The sequence below is a fragment of the Rissa tridactyla genome, chromosome Z (assembly GCF_028500815.1).
Source record: "Rissa tridactyla isolate bRisTri1 chromosome Z, bRisTri1.patW.cur.20221130, whole genome shotgun sequence".
NCBI lineage: Eukaryota > Metazoa > Chordata > Aves > Charadriiformes > Laridae > Rissa > Rissa tridactyla.
In genome coordinates, this window is record NC_071497.1 from 49,333,303 (window position 1) to 49,348,626 (window position 15,324).

General features: G+C 43.4%; 1 protein-coding gene across 2 annotated transcripts in view; it reads right to left on the reverse strand.

Moving 5' to 3' along the window:
* The window catches only part of MAMDC2 (MAM domain containing 2), a 64,972-nt gene that overhangs the window by 25,155 nt on the left and 24,493 nt on the right, over positions 1-15,324 (reverse strand). For both annotated transcript variants that reach the window (XM_054186787.1, XM_054186788.1), the window contains exons 3-6: positions 5,087-5,352; positions 4,286-4,370; positions 3,194-3,331; positions 689-945 (exon numbers count right to left, since the gene is read on the reverse strand). In XM_054186787.1, coding sequence (XP_054042762.1) covers positions 689-945; positions 3,194-3,331; positions 4,286-4,370; positions 5,087-5,352 — 746 coding nt within the window. The remainder of the gene's footprint in view (positions 1-688; positions 946-3,193; positions 3,332-4,285; positions 4,371-5,086; positions 5,353-15,324) is intronic.

The following is a 15,324-nucleotide window of genomic DNA, read 5'->3' on the forward strand; positions in this document are numbered from 1 at the left end:
TATGTGTGTGTGTATATTTTTTATACGTACATATATATATATATATAAAAAAAAAATTTGTTACAATCTTGTAAGGTTTGGGGTTTCTTTCAGTAAACACTGGGGAATAAAAAATTCAATTTCTTCCTGATGCTCTTTAAATTAATTATAGTAACCATAGAAAGCTGGCTTTCACAGCTGAGGACTACTGTACTATTAGGACCCAAGTTTGGACTCTATCTCGTCAAAGCACAGAAAGACTGAATTGCAAGATTGTATAAGGCAGAGAATAGAGCTCAAATATTTTTTTTAAATTTTTCTTCTGCAGTGGGAGACATGCATTATTTTATGATACTCAGCATCCTCAAAAATGGATCATCGAGTCACAGAAATATGGGACTGAGAGAACACTGACATTATTTAGTAGGAGCTGAAAGACGGCACATTAGTAGGATTCTACACCCTCCCAAGGTATTCTGTTCAAGCACTTCACCACCTTACTTCATCTTTGCTGAAAATCAAGGAGGCGAGTGATTCCTCCTTGACCCTTATGCAGCGGACAAAGGAAACAACAGATCACCAGCATCTTTAAAACCATCAATCAGGTACTGGATGCCCACTGCCATGTTCCTGACTTGGCCTGAGTTGGCACTGATGTCTGATGCAACCTGGAAGTGGTAGGTGGACGGTACAGGAACGATTGCTTTACCTCCATGGGGTGCGGTGCATCGAAGTCAACTTCTGCTAGCGCCCAGTCCGCACTCAGTGCGCTGTCTGTTTTCCAGATCTCCTCATAAAAGCCACTCGTGTCTCTCAAGTAAACGGTAAAAACAATGCTACTCTCCTGCTTGAGTTGATAATAAAAAGATAAGCAGCCAGACATTGGGGCCATGGTTTTTGGTGAGATTAGCTGGGCCACTTCCTGAAAATGTTTGACGTAAACAGAGTCCACATACATGTAGTGACCTAGAAGTACAAAAGAAACTCTTTAAAAGACACGACTTATAAGAAGTATCAGGAGATAGGCAGGGACTAGGCATGTTATCTCTAGAGCCTGGACAACGATGGTTGATTCCTAGGAAATTTTAGTAATTCCTAAGATTAAACTAAACGAAGCAACCCATAGTTATTTAGCTAAGATACCACTGGCAAAACAGTCAGTCTCAGCTCTTTCTTAAGTCTTTATTCAAGACCTTTATATTAAAGAAAGTAATAAACTCTGAATTTTGGGAGCCATTCATAAATGGAAAAATGTGCTACAACTGAGTAAATTCCCTGCCCCCCAACAACTCAGTATTTAGTCTTTTTCCAAGTACAACTTTCACTGAGGCAACCCAAGTAAATGAACAAGACTATAAGCCATGGGTTTCCTCACATGTTTTACTCAGCAGTTCATTTAATGTATCAAATAAGTTGGCAAATAACCTTTATTCTGCACATTTCACTGCTTATATAATTCTGCTCAGTCTACTAGGATACGGTTTCTAAGTGTTTTATCTTCACTGAATAAACTGTTGGGTATTTTTTTTTTTTTAATCTGTAAAAAAGACTTTTGGGAGAAGTTAATAAACAGAAAAATGCATTACAGATGAGTAGACTCCCTCCCCCTCAACAGCCAATACAAACTGCGGGATTTTCAAAGGGTACAGCTTCTCAGACTTTGATATAGGGAGAGCAATCTCGATTTAAACAGGACGCATCCATGTGCACAGATAGGCTGTGCATCTGTAGTTTTTCTTCTTCTACGCTCTCAGAAACACAGCATCAAACAGTATCAGCTGATGAACGGAAAAATGGTTCTTCACAAGTAGGAAACTTAGAGGAGAATGAAGTGCCAAACTGACAGGGTACTTTAGCATGGATGCTGCACGCTGTGCCATTAGGTTTGTATCTACACCGCTACATTAATTAACTAATAGTGTTCTCAAACCTGGAGATGCCACTTCTCACTTCACTCCAGTGGAAGGAGGGGAAAGGGCTCGCTTGGCTATGGGTCTCCTCCAGCCTGCCCACTGCCAGGGGACTGGTGACGCTTCAGCAGTTCTTGCCTGAGAAGTTCTGGGCTTCGTTTCTGCTCTGCAGTTTTACCGCATTTCATAGCTTAATTATGCTCTCCCTGGCTGATGTACGTTCATAGAACAATTCTTGCAAAAAGAAGGCCCTTCTATGACTTTTGGCTTCTTGGGGTCTTCTCAGTCGATGATCAGCAGAGAGGTTTGGTGTGAGAAAGAAACACTGTGGCTACGAGAAAACAGATCCCTCCCAGTTGGTGGCATTTCCTATCACATACAGTACTTTACTTAATAGGTAGAGCCTCTCTCTGCTCTCGAAGTTGTGATGAGTTAAACTTCCATCAAAATTTTACCAGCACTTAGGTGCCGTGGGGTGACACTCTGTACTCAACTCACACAATTGTGAAATAAATAAAAAGGCACAGCGGTGTGAGTTAAGGATGGAGGACCAACCCCGCTTTTCGTGATGCGATTCCTTGCGCTGTCGCAAGTGTCACGTTGTCTGAGACGTGCAGCGTCCTGCAGCAGCCAGATCTCCTGACCCTCACCTGCCGCGGTACTTCATGCAACACCACACCAAAGGCTAAGATAGCACCCAGCCCTTCTCTGTGACTATGTGAAACATTCTCCTCCCAACAAGGTGGCCAGGACGAGTATTTCATACAGGGCAAGTGCTGAAAATCCTTGGAGTCCTTACTCCAACAGACTGTATTAACAGCACCCTATTTGACAGAAAGAGACAAAACTCCTAAACTGTGTAATTTAACCTGAGAGTCTCCAAATGCGTTTCAATCCTTTAGCTTTCCTACTCAACATTCCCAATAGCCACTGGAAAGAAAACCCCTGCCAGATGTACAGAGCAGCGGTACAAGATTGTAAAACTAATTGTGGCCTATACTTGTAGAATCCACAGAAAGATTAATTTTCCCCCTCCCTGTACAATATTTTATCCTCATTTTGAGTAATTTAGAAGCTGAGCAAAGGGCATAGCAACCTTATTATAAAGCTTACAGGAAACTGTGTGAACTTCTGCAAATTCTCCCTGTCTTTTTCTAATACCTTTTTTTCACGTAAGTCATTCTTACCGCACCCATTGCCAGGAGAAAAGAAAGAATTCACATAACAATTTGCAGTATAAGAGGCATACATGGATCACAGACTCAGATTTTCCCTTTTACTTCTGTTTTACATTTACTGCTTACCCAGTTCACTGTTAAGTGTGTGGTCCTTGGGCAGGACAGACTGAGAATTGCGAATGTTCCCTCCACCAACAAACCAGTTGACATTGGGGTTCCAGCGGTTCACAAAGCCACAAAGATGATTTTCTTCAAAGTCACATTCTGCAATTGCAGAGATCACCAGCTCAGTGCACACATTTTCATTACAAAAACTGGAAGAGTGGCTGTTGCTAACCACTGGCCTCATTTTACATATGGCAGTGCAGATAACACCTATATTTATGAAACACTTAACAGCATATAATACATGGAAGGAAACATAGCCACAATTTTTGATCAATTTTTGATAAAATTCTCGTTTCCATCCTGTTCAGCCCGATCTATCTTTTCATTATTTGGCAATATAGGACTGCTGTAATTTAGAACCAAATAAGATAGATTTAAAATATACCACTTCATAGTATGAATTAGTCAGAGCAGAACTTCCACTTGTAAATCAGGGATGGCTAGAAGCAAACCAGGACTAGTGTTTCATAGCCGTAATGAGACTGCTTTGTTTCCTTCACAGAGACAAAGAATTGTGACAATTCGGTTGGACTCCACCAGAGCTCCCCAGAAATGCAAAGGTCTCCCAGCCTCCTAGCCACTGAAATTTTTGAACTTCATCAGCAGTTTTTGGCAAATGCCATAAGGAAGTAGCAGTTAAGTGTAAATATCAACAGAGTTCTGACTCCGCAGACAGCAAAATGCCGCTGTAAGGAGGCACGAGCAGGCAGACAGCAGAAATAATGTCACAGCTGCTACGTCGAATATTTGCAGCAGTCTAGTTTTGTGATAATACAACACTTGTTCCTGCTTGAACAATAAATAGTTTCAGAATGAATTATTGTATGTGAAATATCTATATACATCACAGAGATGGGTGAATAAAAACACATATTAGTGTGTGCAATCTTAGCTCAAAAAATATCTATATCAAATATGTCAGTCTACATTTCAAGAAAGAAAAAGCCATTGCCTTTTTTCTAAACCCAGACCTTTAATTCAGTTTCAAAACTGCAAATAATGCTTTTTTTTCTATGCAGAGAATATGGGAACTGAGCAGACAGTACTTACCAATACAATATCCAGGAGTTATTTTAATTTCAAAAACTGCTATACTGGCAGATTTATCTTGTCCCATTTCACCTTCCAGTACAATCTGCGCAATACAAACCAAACTGTAAATTTTAGGGTTTCAGTATTTCCATTATCGTCCTGGACATTTAAACAGGCTAAACAGGAGAAAAAATTAAATATATGCAGGGGAGTCATCATCCTTACAGTCAGGAGAGGTGATTTTGCTGGAAGACCTTTGCAGTATGCATTAAAGATGGAGTCAATGCCCCTCCTCGAGGGCAGAAGGACAATGAGACAAAGCCAAAAAATCCCACACTTCATATAAAAGTATGGGACTCCAGATGCCCCAGCTGTGGCTATACAGGACGTTACTGCGAGAGATGCAATGTGACGGGTTTTGGGTAGGAATCATCTCCTCTCAGCTTCTGACTCCTCCCAGAAGGGCCCAGAGGACAGGAACGAGTGAGCGCAGCTGCAGACCCACGACCCGGGAGGTCCCGTGTCTGGCAGAGGACGCCAGCAGCTCCACAGGGCTGCCACGCGGTGAGGCACCACTGAGCTGCAGGGCTCATCGGCCGCGCTTTCCCATGTGTCTGCTGGGAAGAGTGCCGACTGCCTGGCTCAAGCCAGCCCGGCTCACTGATTTTAGGGACAGAGGGGTCAACCAATTCACATGCTGCCATCCCTAGAGATGAAAGCCAAGAATAGGACCCAAGAACAGAAGTGAATGGAAAAGCAGCCCATACACCCCAACACGTGCACCAGAAAGCCTGGGGCATCTTCTAAAATGGGGCTTACCTTGTACTTCTTCGTGCTGTTCATTAAATCTAAGCTAGCTATGAGCCAGCTATCTGAGGGCTCCTTGGCTGACCACAGCAAACGATCAAAGCTCTCTCCTTCATGCCTCAGGTACAGGTTGAGCCTGGCGGGATCAGGCGAAGCCTCTGAAGTCGTCGCGATCTGGTAAATCAGTCTGACACAGCTCCACTCCTCAGAGTACAGCTCAGGGCTGGACAGCACTGCTTTCTCACCCTCGTAAGATGTATCTACAGAAATGTAATGTCCTGGGAACAGACAAGCATCAGAATAATCAATGTCAGAGGCTTTGATTTCGCATCCCTGGACAAAAGTACTTATTTTCAACGGAATGGTTGTTCTGGGGCTCGGTCAGGAGACTGAGACCGCCACTCAATTGTTAAGCAAGTCATTTAACCTTTTGATATCCCACTGTACCCACACAAACATCACCTCACACGTCTCACAGAATTTTTAATCACAGTTTTAAAATTATTGGAAAACTTCAGAGACAGATGTTATATCAGTGTAAAGCAGATTAATAAGGAAGTGTTGCCCTCCGGAACTGATAGGTGTAGACAGACGATTTGATTGACAAGGTAATTTACACAGGCAGGAATATGCTGCAGGAATATTTAGTTGTTTTACAGATGAAAACTTTTAAACTTATTTTTTATAATTCAGGTTTTAAAACAATACCAAAAAAAATTGCTGCCAAAAACTTCTAAAGACTTCCTGGTTTCAAAGAAAACTAGAAAGACACTCTTAAGTAGTAAAACTAACGTGTACAAATCTGCTGATTCAAAAAAATGCTAAATGTAAACCCACATTTAAATACATAAGCAGTCTCAATGGGATTATTTCAAAATTACTCTTTGGATGGATATTTTAGCAGCAGGGCCTAAAACATAACCTTCTCTGTAAAAACAGAGGAAAGGATGCAATGACAAGCTAAGAATGCACAAGGAGGCCAAAAAATGCTTAAGAAACAACATGCAGAAAAGGGAGGCAACAGTAAATAAACCACAGTGAAACAAAAGCTTGGTCCTGGAGACTTTACTAACACATCAAAACCAAATCAGGAGAGTAAAATGGGACACAGGAGTCACAGAAACCTGGAATGCAATACCAGGAACAACTGAAACAGGGAGAAAGAAAATAATAAAAAAACCAACCAAACAACAAAACAAGCTAGGATATCCACGTCTGAAACATTATGCCATAGATGATCTGGAAAATGACTCTCCTAATCTAATGGCCACATATATGAGACAAATCCCATTCTTGACACTAATTCACAGCAGCCAGGCTGCAAGCAAGAGCCGTAAGAGCTGTCAAGGACTGTGTCAAGTCAGTCCTTCACCCAGCAGCATATCACACCTATCCTCTTTAGAGCCCTGAGAGCATAGATTTCTTCTTTTTCCATGTCATTTCACTTGACCACAGAGGTTGTCTTGGTTTCCACGCATATTTAAGCACTTGCTTAACTTGGACATGTTAGCAGTCGGACTGATGTTAAATATCTTGTTTGCCTTTGAGGCTCACCCTCCCCTCCCAAACCCTGCCTGAGCCCTCCAACTCTACCAAGCCACCCTGAGGTGGCTTCCTAGGAGTTCCCCCATTGCCTTTTCAAAAGTATTCTCTCCGATGTGAAAAAAAATCATCTGCACGGACAGTCACTGCCCCCCTAAGGCAAAGAGCAGGTACAGATCTGGTTCCCGAAGTCCTCTGGACTCAGGACTCTGGACTCAGGAAGATGCCAGCCGTGACAACACCTGAGTCCTGGGCAGCGTGTGTTACAGCATCCCTCTGCATCTGCTCCCTTTCTCACCTGCAGACGCTGTGCGCAGCAACCCATTTGTACTGTACATTTTTGTCTAACAGATGCATGATAAATGACTGCTACTTACTTGGGGTGTAGATGCAGCCCTAAGCAGTATAAGGGGCTATGTAAATACAGAAAAGCTGCATTTTCTTTCCCTTTTTAGGGAATGGAATTTTTTTTTGCCTCTTACCATGATTTCTCTTTATATCTACTGTGTCTGGTTTTAGTCTCTTGGAGGAATATACAAAATCACTGGTTAAGTACAAGTAACTTGTTACTGCAGCAGCATGTGAAAGAAAAATAAATACAGGAATAAATATTTAAAAATAGGCACCTAACATGCCTGCCAAATAGTTAATCTGCCACTATGTAAAACAGGAGTGCATAAAACATCCACTTGCATGCAGATATTTAGCTAGTTCACAAGAGTTAGCATGCACAGCATTTATTTGCTGGCATGTGCTAGTCCAAGGTATGCATGTTTTTTCACAGTCATGGAGGATAGAGGGAAGTCACCGAGGCTCTACCAGAAGTCGAATGCTTCTCACACATTTGTTTGTAATTGATATAAGTGGCAATATCCAGTTCAGACGAAGAATCTGTGTTTTGAGGCTTGTCTGAATTTGGATCATTTTGCTTGCAAAGAAACCTACAATTTGGAATTCATGCCTGGCAATTTCAGTTTAGATTTCAGCCCTATTTTTGTCTGCACTTCATGAGAAACCCCATAGGAAAGAGAGCCTTCTTATAATATTCTTTCTTTTTTTTCCAGAAATAAATTAGTGTCGACATAGGAAAACACATTCACATGAAGACCTCAAATTACCAACTATGAGGCTTAAATAGCTGCCTGGCTTTAAGACTTAATTATAAGTAGACTGAGGTTCTTCTACAAAAATAGTGATTTGAAAGAGAAAGAAAACCCCCTAGACTTTCCAGCCGGAATGATTATGTTACTATAAACTTGACTCTGCGTTCTCTGTTTGCTGTACACTTGCTCTCCCTTGGTCTGATTCCCCACTGATACGGGACCAAAGATCAGGAACTCTCTTTTTTAATCAGGTTGGGGGTTTTTTTGGTTTATTTTTAAAAAAAGAGTAATTTGACCTATTTATTAAGTCTCCAGAAACAGAGTGCTCTCACCCCCCAACCAGCTAATCATTTTAGCATCTTCTGGGAGTTGAAATGTGTGATTGGCTCCACCGAAATCAATGGGAGCACTGACAGAGAGCTCTATGTGTGTGATTCGCTAATCAGGATCAGGGAGCCTGGCACTTTGCAGTATCCAGCACAGAATATGCTAATGTTAAATTTCTTCCAAATGAATGCTGGCATTGACTAAATGGCCTTTATACTGAACTGTATTTCAGCAACAGCAACGACATGTGCCATTGCTGCAGAAAGGAAGGTCTCACAATGCAGACCTCGAGGACTGACACAGAGCAATTGTGAGGGCAAATCAATGCGAAGAGGGGGTTCCTTGAAGTAAAGAAGCAGACAACTTTCCACACTTGTTTGTGGGAGTAACAGAAGGATATTTAGCAGTCTATGGAGAATTTGATGAATGCACAGCGCTGTAGCCCGAAGTCTCTCATTAAAAAAATCTAACATGCAGCTTCGTTTTGCAGCATGCCACACAATTTTTTCCCTCAAAGTCCTCCTCCTCCAAATGCCCACAGCACTTAATTTACAGCAGTCTTTTAGGAGTTATCAAGAGAGGGCTGCACTTCAAAATCACAGGAAAGGCAACCAAGATGATTATGGGACTGGAGCACCTCCCTTATGAGGAAAGGCTGAAAGAGCTGGGACTCTTTAGCCTGGAGAAGAGAAGGTTGAGGGGGGACCTGATTAATGTTTACAAGTATCTAAAGGGTGGGTTTAAGGAGGACGGAGCCAGGCTCTTTTCAATGGTTCCCAGCGACAGGACAAGGGGCAATGGGCACAAGCTAGAACATAGGAAGTTCCGTTCAAATACACTGAAAAACTTCTTTACAGCGAGGGTGACAGAGCACTGGAACAGGCTGCCCAGGGAGGTTGTGGAGTCCCCTTCTCTGGAGAATTTCAAGACCCACCTGGATGCAGCCCTGAGGGATGTGCTTTAGGCACTCCTGCTCTAGCAGGGGAGTTGGACTAGATGATCTCTAGAGGTCCCTTCCAACTCTGAAGATTCCGTGATTCCGTGAAAGCAAGAGAGGTAGCCACAGAATGCTAGGAAAAGCCTGACACGGAAACACAAGCATACAATTTCGGGCAATTACTTGCTCAGGGAGCAGATGCAGCTCTACGCAATACAAGGGGCTGTGCAAATACCGGAAAGCTGCACTTTCTTTCCATTTTTAGGGAATGGCATGGCGAAGACACCATACAAGCCTCTTCACAGACAACAAAAGCCAGGCATCGCTAACTTCCTTTGATTGCTGACAGCGAGGAATTCCCTGGTGAAGGCAAACACCGACATCCGGGAGAAGAGATGGGAGAAAGGGGATTCTCAGATGTGTTTCCCTCACCACTCACTCGCTGCTCAGGCTGGCGAGTAACACACTTTTTACCCGCATTCCTGTAACGATGTTTACTTTACTGTGTAACTTCACTGTCTTCTCCTTGACAGCTGAATCAAACTGTACAGGACCAAGCATGTGCTCATTTTACATTCCTCCCTGCCCAAAATATTCAGCCCAGGGGGGACTGGGACCCAGTGTTTGAAACCTATCCCCCCTCAACGCAGTTATGCATTGCAGTGGTAAGACTCACAAGACGAGACCTTTAAAATCCCTCCGTAGGCCTGTCTCTCATCTTGCTGCTCTAATAAGCAGTTCTGTACAGAGTCTCTTTCAATTACAGCTGGTGATACATTAACTCTATGAGTCATTCATCCAAGTTTTCCAAATCTGTATTTAATTTTTTTTTTTTTTAAATTTACTTAACAAATAGGCATCAATACATCAGTGAGCAGCGATTATATCTATGGCTTAGGGGGAGGGGGATTGAGACTAGCCATACTACTTTTTCCCCAAAACAGTGCAGAAACGACAGTGATTGCTTTCTCTGTGAATAACACAAACAAGACATAATGCCAGACACTGGCTAATAAACTAAACCAAATTCCATTGACAAAATGAAAAAAACCAACTGGGATAACTAAAATTAGCAGTTAGCTTCTTAATGATATATTTCCTCCATAAAAATCTGGAAGGGTAACCACAGACATATTAGACCCTTCGTGGGGTTTATATCTGACACAGCTGTTCGCTTAGTTCAGCAACAGTGGAGCTTTACAAGAAAAACTGCATATGAGCAGTGAGCTCCAAGAGAAACAGTATTAAGGAAATATGAAGCAAAAAAAGTTTCACAATTTTCACTTGATTAGGCACTCATTTATACAGAAAATTTGCAAGAAATGTCTTAAAGCTGCCAGTCACATTTGGACTTTCTCTGTACTTCCCATACAGAAACAGGAAAAAAATATTACCAGGGTTTCTTAGGACAAAAAACTGATTTACTGATACCGTCTCTGGAATCTCAGTGTCTGGATTTTGGGACACCTTTTTTTTTAAATATTCTACTGCCACAAAAAAAAAAAGCCAGTAAAGAAGTTCATTTTTTAGGACCTATTAAGCCTTCTTACATCTCCAGCAAACATTAGTTAAAAATATTAATGATACAGCCAGAGAGACATCATTTTGCTAATGAAGTCTGCACATGGAGGCTACCCCTGGGTACAGATGAGGTTTAGATGAAGGTTCAGCATTTAAGAACACAGAAATTCTACCAGCTACTTTATATGAGATTCTGGGTGAGCCTAGTAGAAGGCTTGTGGCACCAAATAGGAAAGCTTTAGCTTCAACACTTCACTTTTTTCATTCAATTCCTTTTCAGTAAACTGAAAGCAAACTTTGCAACTAAAGCGGTCATTTTTTGCTGACAATTTGTCTCGAACAGCAGAATTGAGTGCATCTACGTTATATACGTCCTGTCTATGAAAAGTTAAGGTTTTCTGAAGACAATTCTTCCTCTAATCAAGAACAGTCACCATGCATTTTCGTGAGGCTTTTTGGACGGAAGAGTTGGAGGGTGAGGTGGGTTTTTTTGACATTTTTTAAGGCAGTGTCTTGGGAAAGCGAAAAATTGCATTAGCAAGTGACTGTTCAATTGGATGGAAAGGTTTTGCCCTACAATTCCATGAAGAAAGTAAAATTAAAGAAATCCCCAAGCCAATCAAGCACACAAAAGCCTGCATAAATATTTCAGCTGGGCCCACAACATTATGCAAAGCCTGACCCATGTGAAGGAAGGTAGAGGCTCAGTCCCAAAACATCCAGGGTGGTGCCATGATTAAAGCTACTTGATCCCACCAGGCATAAATGGTATTTTCATTCCCATCAAGCTGCAGATGGCCTCACTTCTGGTAAGCTGTTAGATTCACACTGGAAGAACTGCATGGTACACGCTGGGACCAATTAGCGTTGTCATCATAGGAAAAAACTTCTTGGTTTTTAAACCTTCTTGTCTCCTCTGTGGTTTCTTAAAAGCAGCTCTGTGAAAATAGCTGAGGGATGGAGAAGCAGGAGGTGGTCTGTGTTTGCTGTCTGCAGCGACTGACGTGCACTGCTACTGTCGAGGCTTTTCCTCCTCTTGTATCTACAGGGGCACCTCACACCTAAAGCTGCCACCTTTCTGCAGCAAAAGCCCCTGGTCCTGCCTGGCTGGTCCCCAGCTGCCAGACACCCCTCACTGCCCAGGCAGGGAGGGCACCTGAGGACCCCGCTAATCTGACCCTGTGCTGCTCAGTGCCTTCAGGGAGCAAAAAATGGGGTTTCCAGGCAACTTTCGCAAAGCTGAGTGTTATCTACTGGAAAGAAAAGCATTTTGCAGAAAAGCCCAGCCTCGGGCGATGAGCACACAGGTGGTTCAAGCAGGCAGTCACGCACCTTCCTCCGGCTGGAGCTTTCTCTCCAGCTCACCTTACTTTACAAACCGAGTCTCCTTCCAAGGACTGACACTCATCATCTGACCCTTTGTTTGCTGCAGCCACCAGACCCGTCCGCAGAGCTCATGTTCCCCAACGCCAGCGGGATGAATCTTCAAAGGCTCCTTTCCCAGCGGGGGGCTTGGATTAACTACCAGCCCCACCTCCTGCCCTGCCCTTCGCTCCCTCAAAAAGTTCAGAAATACAGCTGTTAGCAAAAACCATGAAAGTAATGCAATTAGCCCTGAAACACTCTGTGACTGCGGCACCTGGTCACAGCTACCAGCAGGCTGCCAATGGCACAGCTCGCGCTGCCCTTCTCAGTTTCTGATTTAGTCGGAGTTGCTCCACCGCTCTGGGGGATGCTTGAGCTTGTATAAGCTTTTTGGCAACAGGCGGCTTCTCTCCTTGCTCTCTCCCTGAAAATGCACTTATGTCATGCACTGATCACACCAGATCTTCTGTTTGTTCCAAAAAACAGCATTTCTTTCACAATGACCTGACAGACGTTCACACGCTTTTCAAAGTTTTCTTTCTGCTTGTTCCAACCAACCCATCAGTTCCAGTGAGCTGCTGTTCAGACCACTTGGTTCCCCTTTTCATGCTCTTCATGACATAATTTTTACAGCTTTTTATCTGCTGACACAAAGGCTGCCAGGCTCTTCTCTGGTATCTCTGGTTTTCTTCGCAACAGCTCTTTCAAAAAAGCCATCTGCATGATTTCTGTTAGCTGGTATACTTAAACAGGACGTAGGTAAGATTTGGAGACACAAGATTCTCTGCTGTGAATTTCTGAATTGGAAATAACTTGGTACCCTAAATCAGTTTCCATTGTTCCCAGTGCATGGGGAATATTAAAGATAAAAGACAGATAAAGAAGGAATCAGCTGGCATCTATTTGTTCGCGGTGCTACTCTTGTTCATTACTAGCTCCATCCCTTCACTAAATCATGTTTCCACCAGGATCACACACATGGGGGAAAGCACCGTGATAGCTTTTCCAGCACAACTGCTCGTCCCAGCAGCGTGCACAACAGGGCTGCCTTCTTTTGGCAAAAGAATATGAAATTTCACTGCCATAGTATTCCCTTGCGTTATGTTGTCTGTTTACTTTGTTCATTGCCTCCTTTCATTTAGTTATGCAGATGCACGTGGTGTGATGTGGTGTAGTACGCCAGCAGTGTATTATGAGCTCTGCTTTGTATTAAATGCTGAGCAAGTCTCGGCCTGCCCAAGGCAAACCTACCCATTCGCAGTCACTGGCATTTTTTTGATGAAAAATCCATCAGAATGACAACCCAGACCAAACTGTGGCCCGCACCCCACAGGGGAACCAACATGAGGAAGTTGGTGAGCCAAATCATGAGACAGGAGACTTCTTGTGTTTTAAGAGAGGGGGTTTCTGGGGCTACACTTCTTGAATCAGAGTGACAAGCACAGCCACGGGGAGTAAGAGTTTGAGAGAGAGAAGAGAGAGATGATCCAACCCCACCAACCCTGATTCCGTCACCGCATGTGAGGATCTCCATTAATCTGGAAGATGATGCTTTTGTGCTTCAAAAGCAAAGACTTCTTATTTGAGGAACTTCCGTTAAACTAAAAGCCCATGGCGCTCACTGTCTGAAGCAAACCTGCACTCAGCCAGGGAAGCGGGAAGACTCTGGTCGCAGCGAGCAATGTCCCAGGAGGGAGAGGACAAGTGAGCCTCAGAGCCAGGCTGAGCAGGAACTTGTCCCATGTGCCCAAGGGAAGGTCACAGTGTGCAGGGGGTTCCTGGACTGCAGCGCTGCCGGTGGGGAAAGAAAAAGCCCTCAACCGGTAGCTTTACGGAGTGCATCTGCAAACCACAGGGACGCGTGCAGGGAAAGACTGTAAAAGCAAAACTTTTCTACTGCATGGATCTGCTCTATCTCTGCGTCTGCCAAATCACTTGGCCTACTGCATTACCCCAAAAAACAGCTCATCTGCTTAAACGCTTGTCTGTCTCTCCCAGCTACCTCAGATCAACTAATAAAGTGTAACCTTTGCCCACTAGCCTTGTCCCTCCAAGGAGATTTATAAACGTGCTTGGCCTATATAAATTACATTTACTCTGATACTCACCTGGGTCCTAGGTCCTACATAGACTGAAATATTATTGGGTTTTAAAATATTGAAGTGTTTATTCGGTTTCACTGGCTTCAGAAGTTGAACTCCTGTGAGTTCAGTTTCCTGCTTTCCATAGGCTTGCTGGTTTTATGCTCTTTTTTTGTATCAGGACCGCTAGGATGACTGGCAAGCTCACGGAGAGCTTGATCATCAGAGATCTTATGTCGCAAAATACAAACAGAACTGCTAAGAGACAAGGCACATATTTATATCCATGTCCTGACATAGCTGGCTACAGGAAGCGCTTACAGGTGAGCTAATCAGATCCCGACAGGTGCTAGCAGTAACCTGGTGGAAGGTCACCTGAGGGAATCAGCCTAGCCACACCACCAGCTTCCAAAAGCTGTTGGAGGTCTCTGCCTCATAACTTGTTTATCACTGGATGCTGCCGCGGCAGCCCCTAAGCTGCTGCTGTGTTTACTTATGGCCACTCTCGAGTAATCCACTCTAAGCGAGAAAGCAGCCGCAGTGACTCATCTTGTGCCCCAGCAAGCTTCATCCTGGACCAGGAACATGCAATGGTGAAGATTTAGCATCTGCAACCACAAAACCTGCAGCCAAGGAACACATCTATGTTGAACATCACAACCACCAGGACCATGGCTAATATTTCCTGGAGCTCTGCAAAATCGCATCCGGCAGACAGCCACTTCAAAGATCAACATTTACCAGCTTCAGTTTACCCGGGCTCGCAGTCCTGTACATCATTCCTGCCTGGCAGGTGGCTGGTAGCAACCGTGGATGTGTGTGTGTGTGTACAGGCAGACTGAGCCTGAGAATGGGGTTTTTCAAGGGTTTATCAAAATAGCCCCAGGTTAGATAATTGTAATCACTAAAACATCTCACGCACACTTTAGGGGAATGGAAAGTAGTTGTACATTTAATCCTGAAATCTATGTTTGCCATTTGATCTTTAAGTATAACCTGTTGCACTGTCACATTTATTAGGTATCAAAACCCCTAAGTCCAGAGATGTCTGCCAAAGGATTTTTCATTCAAGTGTAATGCACCCAGCTTCCTGTCGCTTCCCTTCAAGCAGAAAGTACACTTAAAATGATACATATCCATGCCCCATGGCAGAGTACATCCATTGGAAGCTGGGGGCTCTGGTCATAACCCTACTCCTGCAAGGGAGCTCCTTTCAACAAATAGGAATGATGGCTCCTGGCCGAGTACCCTTAAACAGAAACTGTTAGAACAGGCAAAATTAAACAAGAAGTTAATTTCACAGCCCTGGAAGCCTGGAATTCAACCTATCAAGGCTACTCTGAGCTTTCTTTTTCTTTCTTCAATTATAACTCT